At 46.5% G+C, this 22,124-nt stretch overlaps 1 protein-coding gene across 1 annotated transcript in view; it reads left to right on the top strand.

Moving 5' to 3' along the window:
• The first annotated feature begins 1,508 nt into the window (after positions 1-1,508).
• Positions 1,509-22,124, top strand: part of PAH (phenylalanine hydroxylase) — a 40,706-nt gene continuing 20,090 nt past the window's right edge. Inside the window, exons 1-3 of the mRNA XM_075052021.1 lie at positions 1,509-1,690; positions 5,864-5,971; positions 16,318-16,501. Of these exons, the coding sequence (XP_074908122.1) occupies positions 1,649-1,690; positions 5,864-5,971; positions 16,318-16,501 (334 nt within the window). The 5' untranslated portion in view covers positions 1,509-1,648. The remainder of the gene's footprint in view (positions 1,691-5,863; positions 5,972-16,317; positions 16,502-22,124) is intronic.

Here is a 22,124-nt window from a genome sequence, read left to right on the forward strand (position 1 = left end):
GGCGATTACTAAGGTTAATCTCTCTTTCCCCTACTGCTCCGTCTCTCCTTGCCCCAACCCACTGCCACGGTGTCAGCAGGACCCGGTGTGTTATGTGCGTACTGTATTTGGCTGCCTACCTTGACCTGCCAGCCCGTGCCACAGGCTTGCTGATCACTTCAGAAAATAACTTTCTATCCCTGCGTGCAGCCACAGGATGCCCAAACAAGCAGTTCTTCTGAAAAAGGTATGTATTCACGCCCAAAGCACTGAGTTAGTTACTTCAAGTGCACATTATACAGTTGATAATTTTGGTGGGCTGGATTCTGACTCTGCAGTCATGGGGTTCAACATGGGTTCGGACTGAGAGCCCTGAAAGTGGCTCCACTCAGTTTCCCTACTATAAGGCTGATCAGATTTAGCAGCTATTGTATTTTTTAAGTACCAATAATTCATGATAAGTCTTTGTTAGTATTCGTCAATCTGAGTTTGCATTGGTGCATGCAGTAGAGCTTCCCTCAAGGCTAAAATAACTGTAAACAGATGATTTCTCTATTCCATAGAATTTATCTTTGTCACAAAAATATAGCAAGATTACCTGCCTTGACATAGTTTGTCTCGGTACAGACAAATAGCAAGACAGATACTTGACCAGTTGTGGTTTTTTTCACCTGCCCTCCAGTATTGGGCTACAGCTTTCCATTATTCCCTCAACCCCTTTGATGACTCTTTCTAAACCAAAGCTGGGCTTTTTTATATCAGACCGTTACCAACCTTTTCTGAAATCATTCATGCCCCCCCTCCCCATGTAGCTTTCCGTGGCTGACGCTCTATAGAAGCCCACATACACCTTCGGCAGTTCTTCTGCATCCTCCCGCCCTCTAGCTCTGGTCATCTTTTCCCTGCTTCTTTTCTTCCTTGACCTTCTTCCCTTTCTCCACGATCAGACTCGTATCCCAATGTGAGGTTCGTGCAGCTAACTCATGTCTCACGTTTCCTTTACGCCGGGTCTCTCTCTCCAATGTCTGGTGTGTGGAGCGATGTCTCCTGCTCTCTGGCCTCTTGGATACGGCCCAAAAGGTCCTACTAAAGGACAAATCCCTCAGCTGCTGAGCTGTGTCCCAGCCCTCTCTGGCTTGTGTCTGGCATCTGAAGAGCGGATTCCAGAGAACATCTGATCTCCGGTCACGTGGAAGCGAGCCCCGATGGGAAACCCACCTGAGGCTGGACACGCACGCGGCGGTGGGACGGGGCGGGGGTGGCTGAACCACAGACGACGCGTTGACGTGCAAAAATGGAAACAGCGGCTGATGTCGATCGGGAGGAGGAAGGCTGTTAATTCAAAGCATGCCGCTCGTCCACGTTGGGCACAGATAGAAACAATATGCTGGAAAGCAGCTACGTGCCGGGGTGGGACTTGCAGGGGCCGGCCGGCGTGGAGCGGCTTGTCCGTGTGCCAGGGGTGGGTGGGGGGGGTGTAGGGAGAACGCCCCTTTGGCACGGTGTCCAGGGGAGGGAACTGGGGAACTGGGGGGAAGGGGATGGCTTTGCCTTGCTTGCTTCACTTTAAATACCTTTGCGCAGAGGTCTGGCCACTGCAGCAAGGTCAGAAGGCTTCACCTGCAGCGACCGAGGGGCCTCCCTGCGTGGGCATCACTGCTTCTGCAACATGGATGCGCAGCACTGCAAAATGAACGGCGACCCTTTCCAGGTAAGCGATGGGGTCTGTGTGCCCGCTCTTTGCAGGGGGGAGCTGTGGCTGCCTCCCTCCTGCCCCCCCACCCCGCTTGCAGATCTTGTTCCCCGCTCTCCGAGAGGCAGCGTGTCCCAGGATGGGAGGAAACAACGCGCCCGTCTCAATGCTTTGCCTGGTTGCCACCGTTCTCCCTTTTGGCAGCCAGCACGCTCATCTGTTGTTAATTGTGCTTGCAAAAGTGCAATGAGAACAAAAATGACCATTGCAATAGTACCCTTGCATATATGGCAGAGAGAAGAAGCAGCAGCAAAGACCAGCAGCTAATTAGAGGTCTTGAGCCTGCGTGATGAAAGCAAGCTGTCTTCTTCTGTTAAAGGAAAGCAGATGAAGTTATGTGCTCTTCTGGGAGCTATTTGTCAAACTTTGGGACTCCGATGTCCCCTTTTTTAATGTTTACAGACTTACTTTGAACCCTTTGCTTTGGGAAATACAGGAAAGTTCTGAAGCCCATGCCTTTCCATTACAGGCACTGTACTTACTACATGGGCAAGCGACATAACCTGAGGTCAGCTTGGTTAATTATTAGGAGCAAACGCTGCATGTACGTGTCCTATGCAATGCTGCTGAACCCAGAGACAAGCTGCGGAAGATGTGCAAAAAAGGGCTTCAGTTTCTACGTGCCTTTTTAAGAGTGGAGCAGCTAAAGCAGCCTGGTTTCCTACTGCTTTGTGTGCTGAGTCTGAACTCCCACAACAATTCTCTAGGGTCTCACCTTGCTGCTTTTCCAAGTTCTGTAATTGCTTGGTCTCAATGGCATCTATGGGAGCTGAGCATCTAAATGCCTTAAGAAGTCTGATTTGGAAACTGGATCCAGTTTCAGAAGTAACTTGGGAATCTTACTTCCTTTGAAATATTTTTCCCATTTTTTTCCTACTATTTTGTATATCTAGTAAGTCTAGAATCTATAACACAGAGGTGAATTTCTTCTCTCATTGAAACTGGAAGCAAACCTTCCTCTGGCTTTTAACAATGTTGGAATTCATTCTGAAGGGCTTTATCTAACCAGATCAGAAACAGATTAGAAGGCTGACAGGTCTGTTTTATTGACCTCCAATGCTGCCACATGTGTCAGAAAGGCAATATTAATCTGTGTGCAAAGTGGTTGACTAAAAATGCAGATTTGCACTGCGCTCAGGTAAACCCATCCTTGTACCTATATATCACCTATCATTGAGACTGTACTAGGTCCAGGGATGGATGTTCGTGTTCATCAACTGGTACTTACTTTACTTCCTGAAAAAAAAGGAGCTGGAAGAAAATTAGAGCTTTAATTTATTCCACGCTACATTTATAAATCATGTATACATGTCATATAGGCAATATTTCAATGACAGTGAAACAATTTCTTCAACTCTTAATCATAATCACAGTAGTAATAGAACAGTAGGACTACCCCAAAGTTGCAATTCCTCTCTATATGTTAAAAAGCAAGAAATTAGAATTGAGAATGGATAAACTGTGATCAACAGTTAAAACTATGCATAGGTACTGCAAAAAGCTCAGCAATAGATGTGAGTGCCTGTGTGTATGTTGATGTATATTACCTCCAGTGTATATGTTGATGTATATTATCTCCAGCGCGTATTGATGTATATTGTCTCCATATATATTGATAAGAACTGGCTACCAGGAAAGCAGTCATTTTACTCTTCTTTCCCCTTGCAATGAAAGCTGTCATCTCTACGGACAGACTCAGGCACGAACTAACGTTTGTACAGAGATCTTCCAGTGAACTAAGTGCATATGCAGATGGGCAGGGAGTTAAGCAAGTATCACTCTGTTTGCAGGCTTAGTGCCTACTCCCTACTGCGACATGTCTTACTTTTAAGCATCAACATAAATCAATTTACTAGAGTGGGAAAATGAGTGAGGACAGATTGAAAGTGACTGATCTCAACACATCAAGGCTAGCGACCAATGACAATCTGTCTGGGTTGGAAGGAAGGTTTTTAAGGCATTTTTGGGTATTAAGAGATCAATTAACATCAGAATTACCTTGCAGGACTTGAACCTTGCATTATATTCCCTGAAGGTGTCCAAACCACACAGTCTTCCTTTGTCAGGTGGATTCAAGCCAACCTGCCGTAGAAGTTTTTCTGCGCAGCATGCCTTGGCAATGGTATTTTGAAAACATAACTGCATGGCATTTAAAACAGTTCAGTGCAGACTATGAAAACCAAATTCTCCGACCATCGGGCAGGCACTGGCGTAGCATAGTTCTGTCCTTAAGGTCACTTTTGGTTGTGGTGGGGGAAAGCAGAAGGACAAAGCAAGGCATGGACAGTATTTCAGATGCCAGTTTTGGTTACACTATCATAAAATTTCAGGACTACTGATGTTTGGTTTGCCTTTTGACAGACTCCTGTCATTGTTTTCCCTTGTGGTTGCTTGAGGTGTTAATTGGTTTCATTAGCCAGTTGCCACATTACACCTGATTGCTTTTCCTCTTGGACCCTATCAAGTAAGAGCTGGGCTGGCTCCCTGGCTGGGTGAGAACCCGGGAGACACAGAGATGCTGCGGGAAGTGTCACAGTTGAACAGGTTGACAATCTTCCTTCTGGTGCGTAAAACTAGTATTTCCACTACATTTCCCCCTAGAGGTTCCCCATAAAGGTGGAAAACTTTTGGATAACCTTTGCAATCACTGGAAATAAAGCCAGACTCCCTGTTGCCAGTCTCTGTCAATGAATTCTCAGGTTAGCAGCAGCCTCAGATGGCCTGAAGAATCAACAATTATTTACATTACAAGGGAAGGCCGTTCCTTATGACACTGCCTCAGAAAATGTAGCCCCACCAAGAACTTTATGGCTTCGGGGCAGCTGGATTTGATTATTAATTTGTCTGCTACAAAGACTGTCTTTTCTGAGGACAATATTTGGGAACTGAGATTCTTTATACTCTGATTTATATGTTAAATTAAGCAATAGCTATAATGAGGACAGGGTCTGACTGAAAATACAGGTACAAAAATTGAATGGATGCCTTCAATCGAGTTTTGGCCCAGGACTTGTTACATCAGTACCTCTGTGTTGCAGCCCTCTGGTGTGATCTTTGAAATACCAACCAGGGGCAATTTGCCCAAGGCCAGTAGTCGTTAAAGAAACCCCAACCAATAAGGCATTAATGTGACTTCCAAAAGTTTGTGATGGTTGTGCACCCGATTTACTGTGACATCAGAAAAATCAATTGATTCTGGAAATGTCAGCGGGCACTTACCTGCCATGTCAGGTACCCAGATAATTTTGAAAATCTGGCCCCACTTTAGGACTCAGTTTCCTGTTTCTGAAATGGTAAAATAGCTCTTCCCTACTTAACATGGGTTTTGTGAAAAGAAACACATGTACTGAGACATACCAAGGCATTCTGGTAATAAGAACCATGAAAACAATTAAAATAAACATTCTCCTTGCCTGGGAATACTGGAATTTGCCTTTTGGAATTTGCAGAGCAGAAAACCAATAAGAGAAAGGGAACAAACATAAATGAAAACACGTCTTGCCCTAACTGAGTCTTTACTCACTGTGGGATTTAGGGAGGATCCAAATATTTGCTCCACCATTCTTCCCTTTTTGTTGTTGTTGTTGTTGTTATTTTATTTTTAAACTACCTTCCATATCCCTCTTGTGAATACCACCTCTCCTGCAGCTGCCTGGAAGGTACAAGCAGAACTGAAAGGAAATGTAGATTGTGGCCAGCATCTCTGCACAGAGCTCATCTACATTGCTCTGCTTAATCCTGAGTGTTAATGAAAGGAAAGCCTGAGGGAAGGTCTTTGCACTGTAGCTGAAGCCAAAGTGCAGAAATGTTTCCAGTCATCCGTGAACTTGGTACACTTGAGGGGTGAAGCAAGGCAGAGACGATATTAGACTATTTTCATGTCCTTTTTGACTACCTCGCTCCTACATGGGCCCTAGTTTGAACGAAGGGATTTGTGTCTCTACCATCATAAATCAGAGCAGCCCCAGAGCTGCTCTACTTCTGGCAGCAACAGTTGCCTTGGTTCCCACTTAAAGTGACTTCCTACCCTCTTTACATTGCTGATGCCGTGCAAAAAGGAAATGGAGTAAAGAAAAACTGACTCCTAGGGTGAATGTAAATGTTTTGTTTGTTTGTTTTCTTTTCTTTCAGGAATCCATGTACATTGAAGAGTCCTCAAACAAAAGTGGTGTGATTTCTCTGATTTTCTCTCTGAAAGAAGAAGTTGGGGCATTGGCTAAAGTTCTGCGCACATTTGAGGTAAATATTTTCCTTCAGGAGACCTGACCAAGTCTTTACATTTTTGCATTGCAGCAGCATTTGCTCAGGGTGTTTGTGGTCATGTTTGTGATTCCATTTCATTGCCATAATGGGGGAAAGCAGCATGCATTTCTTTTCTGGGGTTAAAATCCCTTAAGGTCTTGGAACAGAAGTAGCCCTTTTAAGTTAAAATTTCATTTCAAACTTTTAAATTAAAACCTCTATTTTGAACTGATATGAGGGTGGAAGAAACCCGCATTTTCTCCATTTAAGAAGGAAATATTCCACTGTAAGTGCTTGAGTAAGAGACAGAAGAGAATTGGGCCATAACCTGAGATTGACATACGAGTATGTATGTGTACGTATATGTGTATATGTATAGAAAGGCAAATATAACCTGCATGTGAGCCATGTGACTCATAGTGCACGTTGCATGAAGTATTTCTCCTGGGGGCAGCTACCGTCCCCTTAGCCCTTGTCCACCTCAGTAAATCTGATATAAATAAGCTCACCATCTTCCCACCATTGGTCCTTCTATGGAGTGGGTAGAGAATACCTACAAAACAGCATCAAAATGGCAGCACTTTGTTTACACCAAAGGGACTCAGCAACTTGCACTGACTGATTTGGAAAGCTTTTGGGGAAACGAGGAGCCATTTACCTTTCAGGACATTGTGTGCCTATTTATTCTTGCAGAAATATTTCCCATGTCATGGATGCTGTTTAAAAAGCACGAAATCCTTGCAATTCAGGATGGTTGTGTTGCAACACACACAGCTCTGTACTCTGTCCTCCCAAGCAAATACAGTGTTATATTGGTTTTGTGACCTTGTTTTTCAGAACATCATCATGTAATAATTGTGCCTGAAAGCAGCTCTTTCTATAGAGCACTGTAAAAAGTTGTGGCCTGCATACTTTCCATTCATAAACTGAATTGACTAGGAAATGAAAGGTTTGTGTGGTATTAGTACAAATGAAAAATAATTCTGAGTTATAGGACATATTTGATTCATTAGGATGAAGGGAAATTCACCAACGGCAGCAGAGCTAGTCTAAATCTGTGAACTGACGACTGTAATACAATCCTGCGAAATATCCATATGTCGGTGGCGTGCACGTCTGTAAGTGAATTAAGGAGGCTGTTGATATTCTCTGGTTAAATGCATTGCTGTCCACTAACCAAATTGCTGTCAGCCCTGAAGGAAAATCTGCAGGGGAGCTAGTATAGGGAAGAAAGAAGTAGCAACCTCTTGGATGCGACTCTTCTTGCCCCAAAGCAGGTACCTAAATTAGACCGGCTGAGTCATGGTTTTCCCCAGTGACCCTGATGGCAACTGAGGGAAAAGGCCTCAGCTGAAGAAGTCTGCGCTGCTGCCTGGGTGGTTTCCCGTCCCAGCGAAGCCAATTCTTTCTGTGCAAACTTGCGGTCTCCCTCAGCACCGAGGCTTGCCGAGAGACCTGGCATAGGTGCTCTTATATCAGTTTTGCATGTTGTTAGCAATGTAGTAGGGAAACGGACGGGTGGCTGGAGGAAAGGGATTTAATGGTACAAGCTTGACCTGCAGCTTCAGCTCCTCAGGGCTGCCATTAGTGAATTCATAAGCGTTGGGGTGTGTAAACCAGGGCAGCCCTTGGGCTGTTCTAACTCAGTGCAAAGGCTCTCGCCCTGTATACAGTGGTGTAAGACTCCTGTGCATGCACGGCTGAGATAGATAACCTCCCCCCTTCCCCACCTGGGCCATAACCACGGTGCCTCAGAGACGCAGACTTTGTGCTCAGTGACATCCACAGCAGAGATGGGGAAGGTGGTGATAGGCAGGTGAAGTGTGGCAACAAGGAGGAAGACCTGGAGAGGATTTTTCTTCCTCTTGTACCCCTTCCCTGCTTAATAAAATCAACTGTGAGGTGCAGATTAGCTACAGGAGTTAGTTCAGACTCTCTGTTGGTGGTGTCCTCTGGGCAGGGAGACCCCTCGCCTTGCTCCAGGGTTTCTGTCGCTGCCTTGGCGCTGGCCCGGGGAAACGCAGTGGGTTTGTCCCAGGGGGATGGCACAAGGAGGAGACATGGGGACGGCTGCTCTGGCTGTCATTGCCTCATGCAACCACATGAAGTAGGAAAAAGGAAAACACAAAAGCCACAAAATATGATCAGAGTGTTCCCCGGAGCAGATGCAGCACTGCCGCCATCGACGGCCACAGAGGGTCAGACCTTGTGTGGCCGCTGGTGCTGACGGCCACGCGTGGTGCATCTGGAGCATCTCTGATCCTTGCTGAGGCTGGGGGTTGCCCAGGCTGCCAGGGTCTCTCTGGGCACTGGTGTGTGGGAATGCGGGCAGAGAGCACGGCTCAACCATCTTCTCCTCCCAGCTTGAGCTTGGGAGTGATTAAGGGACAGTGCCTCTGGCACTGGCTTTGAGGATTTTGCCTCTTCTCTAGCCAATCTATAAAACTACTCTGGGACATGAAGCAGGGAGGAGGAGGGTTAAGTGAGCTGTAAATATGAAAGTCTTAAAAACGAATCCTCTCTCAAGACAGGGAAGAAAGCATGGAAGCAAGATCCAGACTGAGACACAGGGAATTGAGGGGATACCTAAAGAAAGGAGAGACCTCGTGGTGCCATCAGCAGCCAGGCTGCCTTTCTGTAAAGGAGTTGTCTGTGTGGACCTGGGAAGGTTCATCCTTTTGTTGGTTTAAGAGCTGTGTCCCTATCTGGGAGGCAGGAGCAGCTCCTCACTCCCAGGTTCCCATCTTGCCCATGTCCTACTTCTGCGCTGGGATGAAACTTGGCCAGGCATTAGCCCCCACCACAGCCTGATCTCCGTGGGGAGCAAGAGCCCAAACTGCTGGTTCATCAAGCACCAAGGCTACTCCCCAGTCTCAATGTCATCTGTGCTCACCCAGGAGGCAAACCTCCCAGGGAAGGACGTAGTGTCCAAACACAGCCCAGATGAACTGGGTAAGCTTCCAGTGGGGGCCAGGATGGACCGAAGTAGGGGACCCCCATAACCAGGCAGGTGAAAGCACAAGGCCAGTGGCTACAGAGAGAGCGCTCACAGCACAGAATTATGTCCTGTAACCGAGATGCCAAGTTTAAGAGAATTTCAGTGTGTTTTTGGGAAACATTAATGTTTATCCTACTCAAACATCCCTCAGGATTGCTCAGGCAGTTGACAGAGTGAGTGCTGCATGCTCTCATGTTTGGTTTTTTGATCAAAGACGCAAACTCTTGTTTTCTCTTCAGGTCCCAGTTGCACAAAAATATGTGGCTACAGTAACAACTGTTGTTTTTCCTATGTAGCTTGAAGGCTTTTTTTTTTCCTGAGGAATGTCCTCTATGTACTCAACTCCTTATGTCTGCTGGCTTTATGTCCAAAATGTACCCGATTCTGCTACTTTTTTCGTATGTTTACTCTTGATTCATATTCTCTGTAATACGTTTCAGTGTTGGGCCAATGCATAATGTTCAAAAAGAGCAAGCAGTCTGTATGGAAGAAGGACTGGACCCTCAGAAGGGCAGGCACATATTTAAAGAAAGACTATATGGCTTTTTAAGCTGACAGCATTTCTGTCTCTAAAAGCAAACCCAGACCATGCCCATGGAAGGGTTCAACAACCGCTTTGGGTGGGAGGAGAATCCTTTCCCAGTCTCACACACCAAAACAAGCAGCACTCAGGGAGATCCCCCCCAAACACCAGACCTCAGCAGGCTCCTAAACTCTTCTGACCCCTGGCTCTTGTCCCCCGGCTGTTTTGCAAATCCTTGCCCGGCTGCGTGAATCTTCTCCTCCCGGACTGCTCCGTACGCAGGGTGCCCCGTGCCGCTGCTGAGAGCGGAGTCCCTGCAGCCCCTTCTCCACCTTCCCTGCGCAGACGCAGCGGCCGTGGGGCCAGACTCGCGCTCTGACATGTGCTGTCATGTCAGAGCAGCTCAATCGTGCCCAGCAATAAGCAGATTGCTAAAACTGAATCCACTTTGCTTCCACGCTAGCTGCTCTGTGTGTATATTGGGATGTGGTAAAGACTCACTTTCTGCTTATCAAACCCAATTATTTTGCACTTGAAAAGCCTATTTGTCCATAATCTTTATCTTGTCCGAGTGTGCATACAGCTTCCTCGTGGGTTCTGCTTGGGCAATATTTCTGACCTTATTGCAGGCTTGAGGGTGGCCATAGAGACAGTATAAACCCACCAGCAGAGTCTTTACACCAACTTCATTTTAATAGGACCTGCTGTACACTAAGGCACTGCTTGGTGCAGCCATACGCTGTTTATTTGTCTCATGCTATTACAGAAGACAATAGCAAGGAAGCCAAAACTCGAATAAATACCTTAGTCTGAAGCAGAACATCACACATAAGTAAAACATCATGCTTAAAATTAGGAAGACAACATAGTCATTGTGGAATGATGTTCCTCTTTAGATTCACTGAACACAGAGTATAAGTCCAGATCAGAAAAAGACAGAAATCTTCCAGGTTTCTTATCAAAACTGGAAAAGCAAAGCAGAGCATTTTGGGTTAACCCAAGTGTTACACTTGATGGGAATGTTTGTTTTTCTCTGTAGTGATAAAAGCCTATTGAAATCGAGATCACTTTTTTAAACAGCAAAGTCCATGCTGAAAGAAAAGAAGTAGAGAAAAAAATAAAATCTGTCCCCCCTCAAAGAAAGATTGGCATTTCCAGAGTTAAATTCATCATTACAAATATCAGAACTAAACATTTCAATATGTAAAAAGGATTGCCTTCAGTTTTAATTGAAATTTCTCCACATGAATTTGTGAATACGTTAATCTCCTCTAAAGTTCTTTTCCTGATGGATTTACAAGTAGTAGAAGACGTCAGCTGTAGTACGAGGCAAACATTGGGTTGGAATGAATTACAAATTTGCTCAACCCATCCTCAGAGAGAGGCCTTCCACCTTCTCTTCGCTAACGTGACCTGGAAGATTTCTGTCTTTTTCTGATCTGGCACTTTCAGAGCCAGCAAAGATGACTGCGCTCTTTTTCTCTTTGGGAGCTTATTTCATTCAACAGAAAGTCCAAAGTGACTGTTACCTTTTCGTCCCTCGGGAAGGTATTGGCTCTGCAGTGTTTTGGGTTGTTTCCAGACCAGGAGAAGCGAGCAGTCCCTTTGGTCAGGGGGTGTGTTGGAGGTGTCTGCAGCGATAGGTGAACAGACCAGGCATGCCCCTAGCAAGAGATTTGTTTTTTCGTCATAGTATGCATATGCACAGCTACAATTATTTCATTACACCTGAACTCTCTGCTCCAAACCCGTGTCCTCAATCTGAGCTCTCCTCTTCCCAGGGCCAGGAAAGCAGGACTCCTTGATCTAGTAGCACTCTCTTCAGCTGAGAAGGCCCTTGGCTGGTAAAGCTGAACCAGACAGCTCCTTTTGCCTTCACCTTGGGAAACCACAGCTGAAGGCATCGCCGTAACTTCCTAACAACCCTCTGATCTCCTGTGGAAATTAGGCACTGAGTTTCTACTTGTGCTTCTGAAAGTGTCCTCCTTCAGGAAACCCTGAACTAGCCCATGACAAGGGTTAAAAGAACATGTCACTTTTTTTTTTTTTTTTATATCAGGAAGGTGCAAGTAAATCCTTATTTTGGGAGATTTCACCCCAGTTCTCACTGAATGTTGATTAGTGGCACCGTAGCACTGTTGATGGTTCTTCACCTGGTAACAACGTGGGGCCTCCTGATGAAGCCAAACTTACTTAATGACAACAGTCATGAAAACAAGCTGCAGATGAATTTCACATCTGTACTTAGTTTTAGCAACCTATACAGGAGCATTTAGTAATGCATAAACAGAAGGACATATGAATGCCATGGGAAGCAGTAGCCCATGACATTCCCAGAAAGTATCCATCCCCACTGAAAGCTTCCCTAGGTAGCTATGAAAACACAACTTTTCTTTTCCAATGATCAGGCCATTAAACTCTCTGAGGGTGGGACTAATTTCTCTTGGCAGTGACCTCTGCAAGACTGCCTACGTAGTGTCACACCACGCTGGTTTGATCCCACCAGTGGGGGGCAGCTGCAGCGTGGGAGATGCTCCATCAGGATGGCACGACTGGAATAACCTGGGGAAGGGGCTGGAGCTGCTTCCCGGCCTCTGAGAGGGAGCCAAGGCTGAGATCTGGCGCTGTGGGGTGAGGCAGGCAGGGAGACGGGCAATCTCCTCCTGCGGCCACTTTTGCCTCTGTTGTAAATTGGTATCTGTATCGCTAACCCTGTCATTCAAAAATCATGACTTACACAAAATGGACTTTTAGTTCTAACTTGATTTTTGAGCTCTGAGAACCTGTCTTCAGACTTCTTTCTCTAGTGGGGAGTGACAGAGATACAGTTAACTTGGATACTCAAATAATGAAAGCTGAGATCTTTCACCCCCAGGAGTGAAGGTTTTAAGAAAAAAAGCAAGACATTTTGAGTGACGTCAGCTAACGTCAAGGGATCTGGCAGTACTGTACCCCTGTGATCTCCATTAGGTGTTACACCTAATGCTAGCCTCAGTCCTCAAGGCAAAATCTGTTCTGAATTGTTAATACTTGTTAAAAAGTATATTAGAAATGGCCTAGTATGCTGCTCTGAAATAAATGCAAGGTGAAGAGCTACCCCTCCTCTACCAACACAGAAGCACTCCAGCAGATATGTGGTTGTATGATAGGATGTGTCCATGTAGGAGAGACTCAACCTCCATGCTGGTCATAAACCCAAGGAGAAGTAGGGAAGCACCAACCTGCTGCAAGTTCTTTGCAGCTGCAATGGGTGATGGGGTGAAGTCAGCAAAGGCACATCTGATCTCAAGCCATGGTGTCATCTGATTCCTACCAGCTCTGAAATAGGAAAGGCAGAAGAGACTCATGTTAATAGTGCAGGTGTGAATGCAGCCTCAAATATGTGACAGCCCAGATCTTCCAAAATCAGATAGGTTAGGAGTTACCTTCCATCAACAAAAAACAGCTCAGAAATCATGAAGTTCCATAAAATAAATACAGATTTTTTTATTAGCTGTCTTTTGAAGGTATACACTGTCAAGATTTCAAGCTGTACTAAAAAACACAGGGAGATTGGAAACTGCTTAAAATAAACAACTAAACCAAAAATGCCCCCATTCTCCTTTCTCAGGTAACCATTTGTTTCCAGAAGTTGGAGCTTTAAATAAAGCATCAACCACTGTGAGCAACCTGATGCAATTGCAAGATTTAGCAATACTGAAGATACAAAAAATTTTTGAACAACGTGGAACTATGAAGATTAAACACTAGATGGAGTAGTTGGACTAGAATGAAACTGAGATTTGTAAAGCAACTCTAGTAACAGAGCCACTGTAAATATTTTGGAACCAGGGGCTTAGTAGCAAGGCACAGCGTATGAGAGCATGTTTCTCCAGGAGTGCCAGTTCAGGGAGTTGGACGTATGCTGCTGAATTCTTGCTTTGAAAACAGTCACCAGAAGGGCTCTGCCTTCAGTTGCTCTGCTGTGAGGTCCTGAAGCCTCGACACAAAGGGGTAACGGGTTGGCTCTGCACATTGCTGAGCTGCAGGCACCCCTCAAATAAGCAGCAAACCAGCTTCACACTCTGCGGGAAGCTGTTCTGCTTATCTCAAGTGTAAGAAAGGAGGTGGCTGTCTCCAAGAGCTCCTGCTTCCCTGTCTTCTTTTTTTTTTTTTCCTTTTTCCCACTCTCTCAGGTTGTGGGGGTACTTCAGGAGGCATCGATGCTCCTGCTGCCTTAAGCGTGCCTTGTGCCCACCCTGCATCTTGTCTCTTCGTTCCCAACCCCTGCACCATTCCCTTCATTTTGTGGGCACCGCTGTTTGTGCAGTTGCTCGCTGAGGCAGGTTGGAGAGCTGGTACGGTGGAAAAGTCACCTGGCCGAAAAAAAAGGGATATAGTTAAGGTACCTGTGTGATCTCTCAAACAGCTCTGCTGTCTGCAGGGGAGGGATGCCGAGGCAGGGAAGGAAGAACACTTGCGGGTGGGGAAGGGAAGCAGGGGATAACAGCCAGCCAAGAGCGGTCCGTGTTATCACAGCCTCTGCAAGACACAGAAATCCCAGTCAGGGCCCAGGACCCCATTCCCCCGTGAATCTATGCAGAGACAAAAATACAACACCCCGACACATCAGTGCAAGGTGAAAGCACAGCGGCACCTCAGTGTGCCTGAGCTGAGCCTTTGACGGGGGAGGTTTTACACCCACTCTCCACTTTTGTGAGTGGCTACGTAGAGCAGCTGAATAACCCCGGGCTCCGGGTGCCAGCCCCACGTTCCCACACTGCTTTCCACGGCGCGGCAGCCCCCCGCGCCTGCTCTCTGCCAAAAGCTTTCCAGCCCCGAGTCATCCCAACTCCCAGCTCCAGGCCGTCCCACCGCCCAGCGCCTCACCAAGCGGAGGGTACAATGCGCGGTCTGTTTGCGAAACGGGGCTTTGGAGGCCTAAAACAAATTGTCCTTGGGGCCCCGGACAGCGGCGACCATTCTCTTGCCCCAGACGGCCCCGCGAGGACGGCATCTCTCAAGAGCAGCGGTTGGCGAATGCGCTTTTGACCTTTTCAACTTATTGTATTGGTATCTAGCCAAACAATTTAAGTTCATCTGTAGTGTGCGACACTCAGGAAACAGAGGAATGACATGCATGCTGTTTCCTACCAAGTAATAAACTGGCTTTTGTGGCGGAGTGAATGAGGGCTTTGCTGCTGATGGCCAGATGCCCCCCTGCACTGTGCAAGCACTGAGAGGAGCAAAGAAAACCTTAAAGGGCTTGAGAGCTCAAACTAGAGGGAGGTACAGAAAAAAATCTTCCCTTTTTCTTCTCTGTAGGTCACAAGTAGATCCTCACAGCGTTTCTTCATGGATGAAATCCTGACCCCGCTGCAGCAGGGGTTTGACACTGACACCAGCGGGGCCATCATTTCACCCCATGTAGTTTGGGGTTTTCTTAAACCTGAAAGCAGCTAACCAAAAGCTTCTCCAGGGCTCCTGAGCACCGTGTGTCAGCTCCTCTGACTCTTCTGCGATTGATCTGCAGGCCCAAATTTCCTCCAGGGGTTTGTCTGTTCCTCCCACGGGACAGAAGCCCAGACCTGGCCGTGGCGTGCCGTGGCCACGGCTCCAGCGTGAGCCTGACAGGAAGGTCGGGTGGTGAAGTCAGCACCAACTGAAATCTGTTTAAAGATTTTTCTCAAAAGAAAAAAGAAAATCATATTTTCATATTCAAATTACAGTGCTCAGGAAAACATTTGAGTTCACCTAAACTGAGGTAGATTTTCTTGGACTTGCGTTTGACTGGAAAAATAGGTGTTTTAGCTGCTTGTTGCTTTACACATTGACGTGGTAGCATGTCTGAGGTCAGGTACACACTGGCCATAGTCATCAAGACTATAATTGCCAGAGATCCTTTTCTTCAGAGCTAGGAGGCAGCTGCTGCTGGTCGGTGAAGAGATTTGGTGAGACGGAATTTGCGTTTCCATGCTAAAGAAAAGACTTCTTTGCTGTGAGAGCGATCAGGCTTTGGAGCAGTTGTCCAGAGAGGTTGTGGAGTCTCCATCTGTGGAGACACTGAAGACTCGACTGGACACAGTCCTGAGCAATCTGGTCCAGTAGACCCTTCCTGAGCAGACTGTTGGACGAGATGATCTCCAGAGGCCCCATGCAACCTCAGCAACTCTGTGATTCTGTGATTTTGTGATTCTGTGATTTAAAACACCCATGTTTTTATTTGCACAAACCTGGGCTGCCTTTTTGGTGCAGATCCATGTTTCCCATTGGATCTCTGCCCAGCACCTGCTCACAGCCATGGAAACTGTGCAGGTGGCTTTGCAGGTGGCTGTGCAGTGGCTTGGCAGAAGCTTATCTCACAAGGTGCCCAGCAGCTTGCTTTTCCAACCTCCTTTCGGGATGCTCATAAATACAGCACTCACCTTCCCATGAGAGGGTTCTTTACAGGTGGAACGCCTGCTTCCCGTGTTGATCCTGGGGAAATGTTCTTGTCCACACAGACAAGCTCCCGTTATGTACTTGCGGTACTGGTACTTTACAATAAAAAGTCTGTTTACAACTTGTATCCTGCTTCCACCTTTTTCAAAGGTTTATGTAGTGCATAGTCTTTCTGTTGGTGCTCTGCACAAGGGTGAATCCTGCATCCTTCTCATTCTTCCTTTTTGTCTCTCTCCCTGTTGTGAAAGTCCTTAGCCCAGTGGCCACCAGGGGCAAGTCTCTACTTTTGAGTTATTTGGATTGTATAGTATGAACTGTTGACTCACACATGAATTTTAGCTAGTCTTCATGTCATATTTCTTGCCCCAAACCCTGTGGGACCAAAATCTCTCTTTCTCATAGGAAAAAGGTATAAACCTGACCCACATTGAGTCCCGACCTTCCCGTCTCAACAAAGATGAGTATGAATTCTTCATTAACTTGGAAGGCAAGAATGTCCCAGCACTGGACAAGATCATCAGGTCTTTGAGAAATGATATCGGAGCAACAGTCCACGAGCTTTCACGAACAAAGAAGAAGGACACTGGTAAGGACACACTGACAAGGATAACATTGACAAGGAATATTTACGTCACATACTTAAATGACTTCTTTTTCCTGTAGCAGAGGAATTCCTCTTGGATCTGTATGGCTGCATTTTCCTCCCTCTGCTTGTTTTGCCTATGTTGTAAGCTTTTTCTTTCAGAGATTTTCTCTTAGTGTAAACTGCCACGCTCCATCTTTTGTCATGCTTCTGACTAGGTCTCCTGGGAACTGGTGTTATGGTGTTCTGTTGTCATCTGTCTGCTTGGATGGCAGCACTCGCAGTCTCTTAAAGACAGCCTTGCTGCAGTAGCTTGTTACCCTACCTGCAGAAGTTAACAGGGATCAAAGGATGATTGCAGTTACAGCCTGTAAATCCCTAAGCAATGGTGCAGGAATTCGTAGGTACATCTATTTTCTGCTCCCAGTCTCTGCCCTATTTTAAAATAGGCAGCATTTATATACACAGCTTTTGGCAAGTCGTGCAGGGTGGCAACTTTTGGTCTTGATACGCACCTGCAATGTGAAGGAATAACAGGGGTGCAGGCGGGACCCATACCACCATGTTTAATGCAGACAGGTTAGCTTATCAAGCCCAGTGACATGTCCCCCAAATCTCTGACTACCATCCCACAGCCTTTGGACCACTGAGCACTGAAAGCCACTGCAGGACTTGTACACTTTTAGAGTTTTCCTATGTTGTCTGCCCACACGACAACTTAGAAGAGAGACAACAAGGGTCTCCATGTGGCATGCGCTACATCTGTCTAGTTACTGTCTGCCCTGATTCAAAAAACCCACATAAACTTGATCACAATTTAAAAGGGCAAACAGTTGCAGCAAAATCTGTAGCTGCGTGCATGGACTTGGCTTGTAGATGGTGGATCAATTCCCCTGAGAAATCCAGGCCTTGATCTTCCTCCTTTTCTCTCCCACCCCGTCCCCATAATAAATCTGTGTCTGTTCAGTACCCAGCAGACTCAAGCCTCTAAAGTGCCACTCTGTGGAAAAAAAGTCACCTATTGAAGCCTGCCTTTCGCCTTCCGAAGGAAGGGTGGCTCTCTGGAGTCCCCAGGCAGGTCACCAAGAGGGTGTCCTGGAGACATTTATAATGCTTGTGCATTGTGTGTCCCAGCTGGGGGACTGCCCTCTCTTGAACACTTCTCCCAGAGAGCACTCAGGTGAAAAGAAGCTGTATTTTAACTACTAAAAGTGATACACAGACCCTGTGAACCCAGTCAGACTTTATCATCTTGTACAGCGAGTCCATTCAGAGTCAGTCCATATAGAGCCAGCACTGACAGGTGAGCACATTACAATTGCGATAGGGCATCTTAAAAAATAGATGTAAAATTTAAAATTAGAAGAGAGGGAGGAAAGTCCTGCAAGGGGTTATGTGGTCTGTCCCCTGGTGAAAGGCAAGACCAGCTAAACCACCATCTGCCCTGAGCAGTGGAGATCTGCTGGGCTGTACGGCTCTGCACCGCGGGGCTGCCCTGCTCTGACCAGTCTCGCTACCCTGAGAGCTGACGACTTCTCCCCCTGCCTGCCTTGGACACTGGGAACAGAAGATACTCTTCCTCCTTAGACCAGCTTTTTTGGTCTCTAGTGACAGTATCCTGCCCAACCTCAGCCTTCCCTTTTCCGGATGCCCAGTGTTTGGTCTCCTGGCCGGTCTTGTTGCTCTTCCCTGGAGTGTCTCCAGTAGATTAGCTAAAACCTAGATGTAACTATGGGCAATAAGGACTCTATTGCTCTGGTAAGCAATTAATTAACTATTTAATAAACCAGGTGTTGCTCATTTGCTGCTTATCTGATGGATCCTTCACACAAAGTCCAGCTGCTTTCCAGATTCCCCTTATTCAGGTAGGAACTGATGGTAAAGAGCAGCGTAACAAAAGAAAACATGACGGTGAAGTGCTGTCATAGTGCCTTCCCCCTTGCCAAATATCTGGGGGACCTCACAAATCACTCTGACACAAACCTCGTGGTGTAGCAGAGACAAGAGCCCAGTCCTGTACAAAGCCTGGTGTGGAGTGAGCGGTGGCATCCTCGTGGGGCAGAGGGAGGGATCGTCCTCCTGCGCTCCCCGGGGCTGGCATGCCCCTTTGAACCCCTGGATTTACTTTCTGATTTTGGTTTCGTGGACCCTGGCTGCTGCAGCCCCATCCTTGTGGGACCCTTGGACCTCTGGGCTGGGATGAGAGGAGGGGAGGAAAAAGCCCATGGGGCGACCGTCCCCCCATTCCCCGCTCTCTGTCACACGGGTACATGTGAGTCCAACACCATCCATCTGCCTCCCCGCTTTTTGGGCTTGTGGATGCCCCTCAGTCCTGCTGTTGAAACTTGGGAGGGTCTGCGACCCACTTTGGTGGGAGCAGGAATAACTCTCCATTCCTGTAAGAAATCCCAGGGAGGTCGGTTGTTATTCTGCCTTCAGAGGGAAATAAGGAAAGATTTTGTGAGTTGTCCATGCTCCTAATTCTCAGAGATTTGCTGGAGCGGAGGCTGCTTGGTACAGTGGTGGCTGCCCAGCATCCAGTCTGAGACATACTTAAATGCCTCTTCAGATAGCAGATGTGATTTTAATAGGATTTCAGACTTTAAATACTTTAGGGCTGGATCTTCCTCTTCCTTCCTAGGAACAACATGAAAGGACATTAATACCTTCTTGAGATCAGTGCTGGTAATCCTTTTACCGTTTCCTTTGTGTCCTACCCATGACATTACATTTGAAGATGAAAAAGAAGAAGGCAGATACTCTTTGCAGTCAGTTCTCTCCATTCATGAGATGAAGGGACAAAAGGTTGATTAGGTGATTTATGATCATGTCAAATCAAAGAGGTTCTCTTTTGTTTGTTTTTTTTTATTTCCAGAAGAAAGCTACAGGGCCTAGCTGGTCTTGCCATTACTTCTGTTTTTCTAATTATTATTAAGAAGTTAATAATAAACTTTATTAAATAATAAAGTTGTGTATAAGCATAAGCCAGAGTCAGATAAGAGATACAGCTCTAAATATTGGCCAAGAAAGGCTTGTGAGTGAAATTCTGACCTCACAGAAGTCAAAACTCCTGTGGTCAGCTGTAGGATTAGGATTTCACCGCATGTTACTGTGCTGATCAAAGGGGTTTTGAGCTAGATTATCCTGTCAGTGCTGCAGAAAGGGATTTGATCCCCTTCTGTCTGAGAGGATAACTTGTGTTTGTTTGTTAGTGTCAGAAATAGTATAAAGTGGGAGCAATTTATTGCCAAGGAAAGAGAGAAAGATTGATATTTCATTTTGCCCTTTCCCTTTTTCTTTTCTTTTCTCCCCTGCAGCCCCAATTTCAACTTCTCTCATGGGCAGTAAGGGTCCAGTCAAACTGAAATCCCCCGAGAGCCATATTTTGAAAGGTCAAAAAGCCCTGCTTAGGGGATGAACTGTGGGTGGCAAATTCTGGACGGAGGCAGCTCCAAGGGCAGAGTGAGACGGGAGGAGCCCGAGCTGTAGAAGTGTGGTAAGATGCTGTCCTTCATCGCTGATGGCATTAACAAGTAACAGGCCTTGTGGTGCCTTTTAGGTCAGCTTGCCTTTCAGACTTATCCTCCCAGCAAATCTGGTCATAATCCACAGATGCACTTGTGTGAAATTTTATTCTTAAAACAGAACGACAGCAATATGCCTCCAGGGAGCAAAATCTCAGCAATACGGTTTATAAGGATATTGTCACACTCTTCTCAGTGGGCAGGTAAGGGCTGGGAAGGTTTTCTCCTGGAGTCAGACCGGGCTCCCATGGGACCGATGCTTTCACTGTTGCCTACAGATGCTCTCAGCCCTTCCTTGCTAAGGATTCATTTTGCTCACGCTCATGATTTGAGAAGAAAAACCAATTTTGCTCAGTTTCCTGTAGGAAGCACACAGTGCCATTCGTGGGGCACTGCTTTGCAGACAGTCAGAGGAAATTTCTGTATTCTGCCCCTTCTGTATAGTTCAGTGTTAAACATGTTGTGTATGTGCTTTATTGGGCAAGGGATAAATGAATGGCTTTTTCTTTTTTTTTTTTTTTTTTCTTTTTTTTCTGGTCACTTTGACTGCTTTCAGAGTCTTTTCTCAATTAAATGCAAAATGTAATTTTGGTTTCCCTTTGACACCCCCAAATAGTTACAAATACCAGGTTTGGCTCAACAGCGTAATTTTACATGAGAGCAGGCCAGCAAAATGCTCAAAATCCAAAGGTAGTTTTAAAGCTTCAGATGAGATGGGCTAGCAGTCACTGGGCCAAGAACCCTTTGTAGAGATGGAAAGATTTGTTGTGAAAACACAGTGCATCTCTTCATGGCTCTTTTTGGAAACAAGCAGCGTATCTGCAGCCCACTTGGAGCCCATGAATAAAAAGAATTAAATATTATTCTGTTGCAGCATTAGGGAAATGCAGACAATTTATTGCATTTCTGAGACAGGCTGGGAGCTGAGGTTCTGTAGGGGCCTTGTTTGCTAAACCCTGAGGCTGGCCAAAGCATTCGGGACTGTTTAAAAAAGGGCTAAACCTGGGCCTTGAACTGCTATAAATTGCATAGACCTGTCTTTGACCCTCCTCACAATGGTCCGAATGGAGGAGTTCTGCAGAAGTCCTCACTGCCCCTGCTTCGCTGCCGCTCATATAAATGGCTTATTAGCATTCTGCTAAGCGTTTGACCCCACGGTAATTTGGTCACCACTTGGGTGTCCAGCGCGATCCCATAAATGCTGCTGTTTCACTTACAGACAAATCAATATTTATTACTGATCAGCCCACGGTTGCTCCTCAGACCTTCACAGAGGCCCAGTGTTGCACCAGCTTGCCCTGGCAATTCATTAACGGCCGGGCAGACAGACAGCGAGTCTGGCGAAGGGGCTGGAGGAGGACGTCGCAAACAAAATATGGGAAAGATTCAGCCAGGGGGTAATTGGATTTTCCCTTTTAAATAGTTGCTGGGAGGGCTGGGGACAGCCTCCTGGCACACCGCAGCTAGGCAGAAGACCCAGGAGGCATTTTGCACCCTGGTCCCCGATGCGAGGGCTCGACGGACTTGGTGCGGTGCCTGCCCTGGGGCTGTGCTCAGGACCTTCCATTCTTGTTTCCACGAGAGCTGAGAAGGCTCAGGACTTTCCAGGACCCGACTTAACATCAGCTATGCTGGTGCAAATAGCACTAAGCGGCCTCAGGATTTCCCTTTCATGGCCTGCTCCTTCCATCCAGCTCTGCGAGCTCAGAGCCGCTCTCTCTTAGCCACCGCCGGTTTCGGGGGGGACCTGGGAGGAGGGCAGAGATCTGCTGAAAACAGGTCAGGCACCTAGAGGGGCTGCAGGCCTAGAAGATAAGGTGCTGCTCTTGTGTAGGGCAAAACCGAGCCACCCATTTCCACGCCCAGGACTGACACCGCATCAGCCTGGGAATCAGTCTGTCCCAGAGTTTTTCACGAGCTCTGTGCCAAACACTTTGGGCATCTTGAGAATAAAATGTATTTGATGGAAGTAAGTCACTATTATATATCCAGTTTACCCCTTCTTGAAGTTACAATGATTCAAACCCTGCCCCCATAGACCTCTCTTATTCAGGGCAGGAAAACCCCACAGACATCACTGCTGAAATCCACCGCAGACTTTA

This window comes from Buteo buteo, chromosome 19 (genome assembly GCF_964188355.1).
Source record: "Buteo buteo chromosome 19, bButBut1.hap1.1, whole genome shotgun sequence".
In the NCBI taxonomy this organism is placed as follows: Eukaryota; Metazoa; Chordata; class Aves; order Accipitriformes; family Accipitridae; genus Buteo; species Buteo buteo.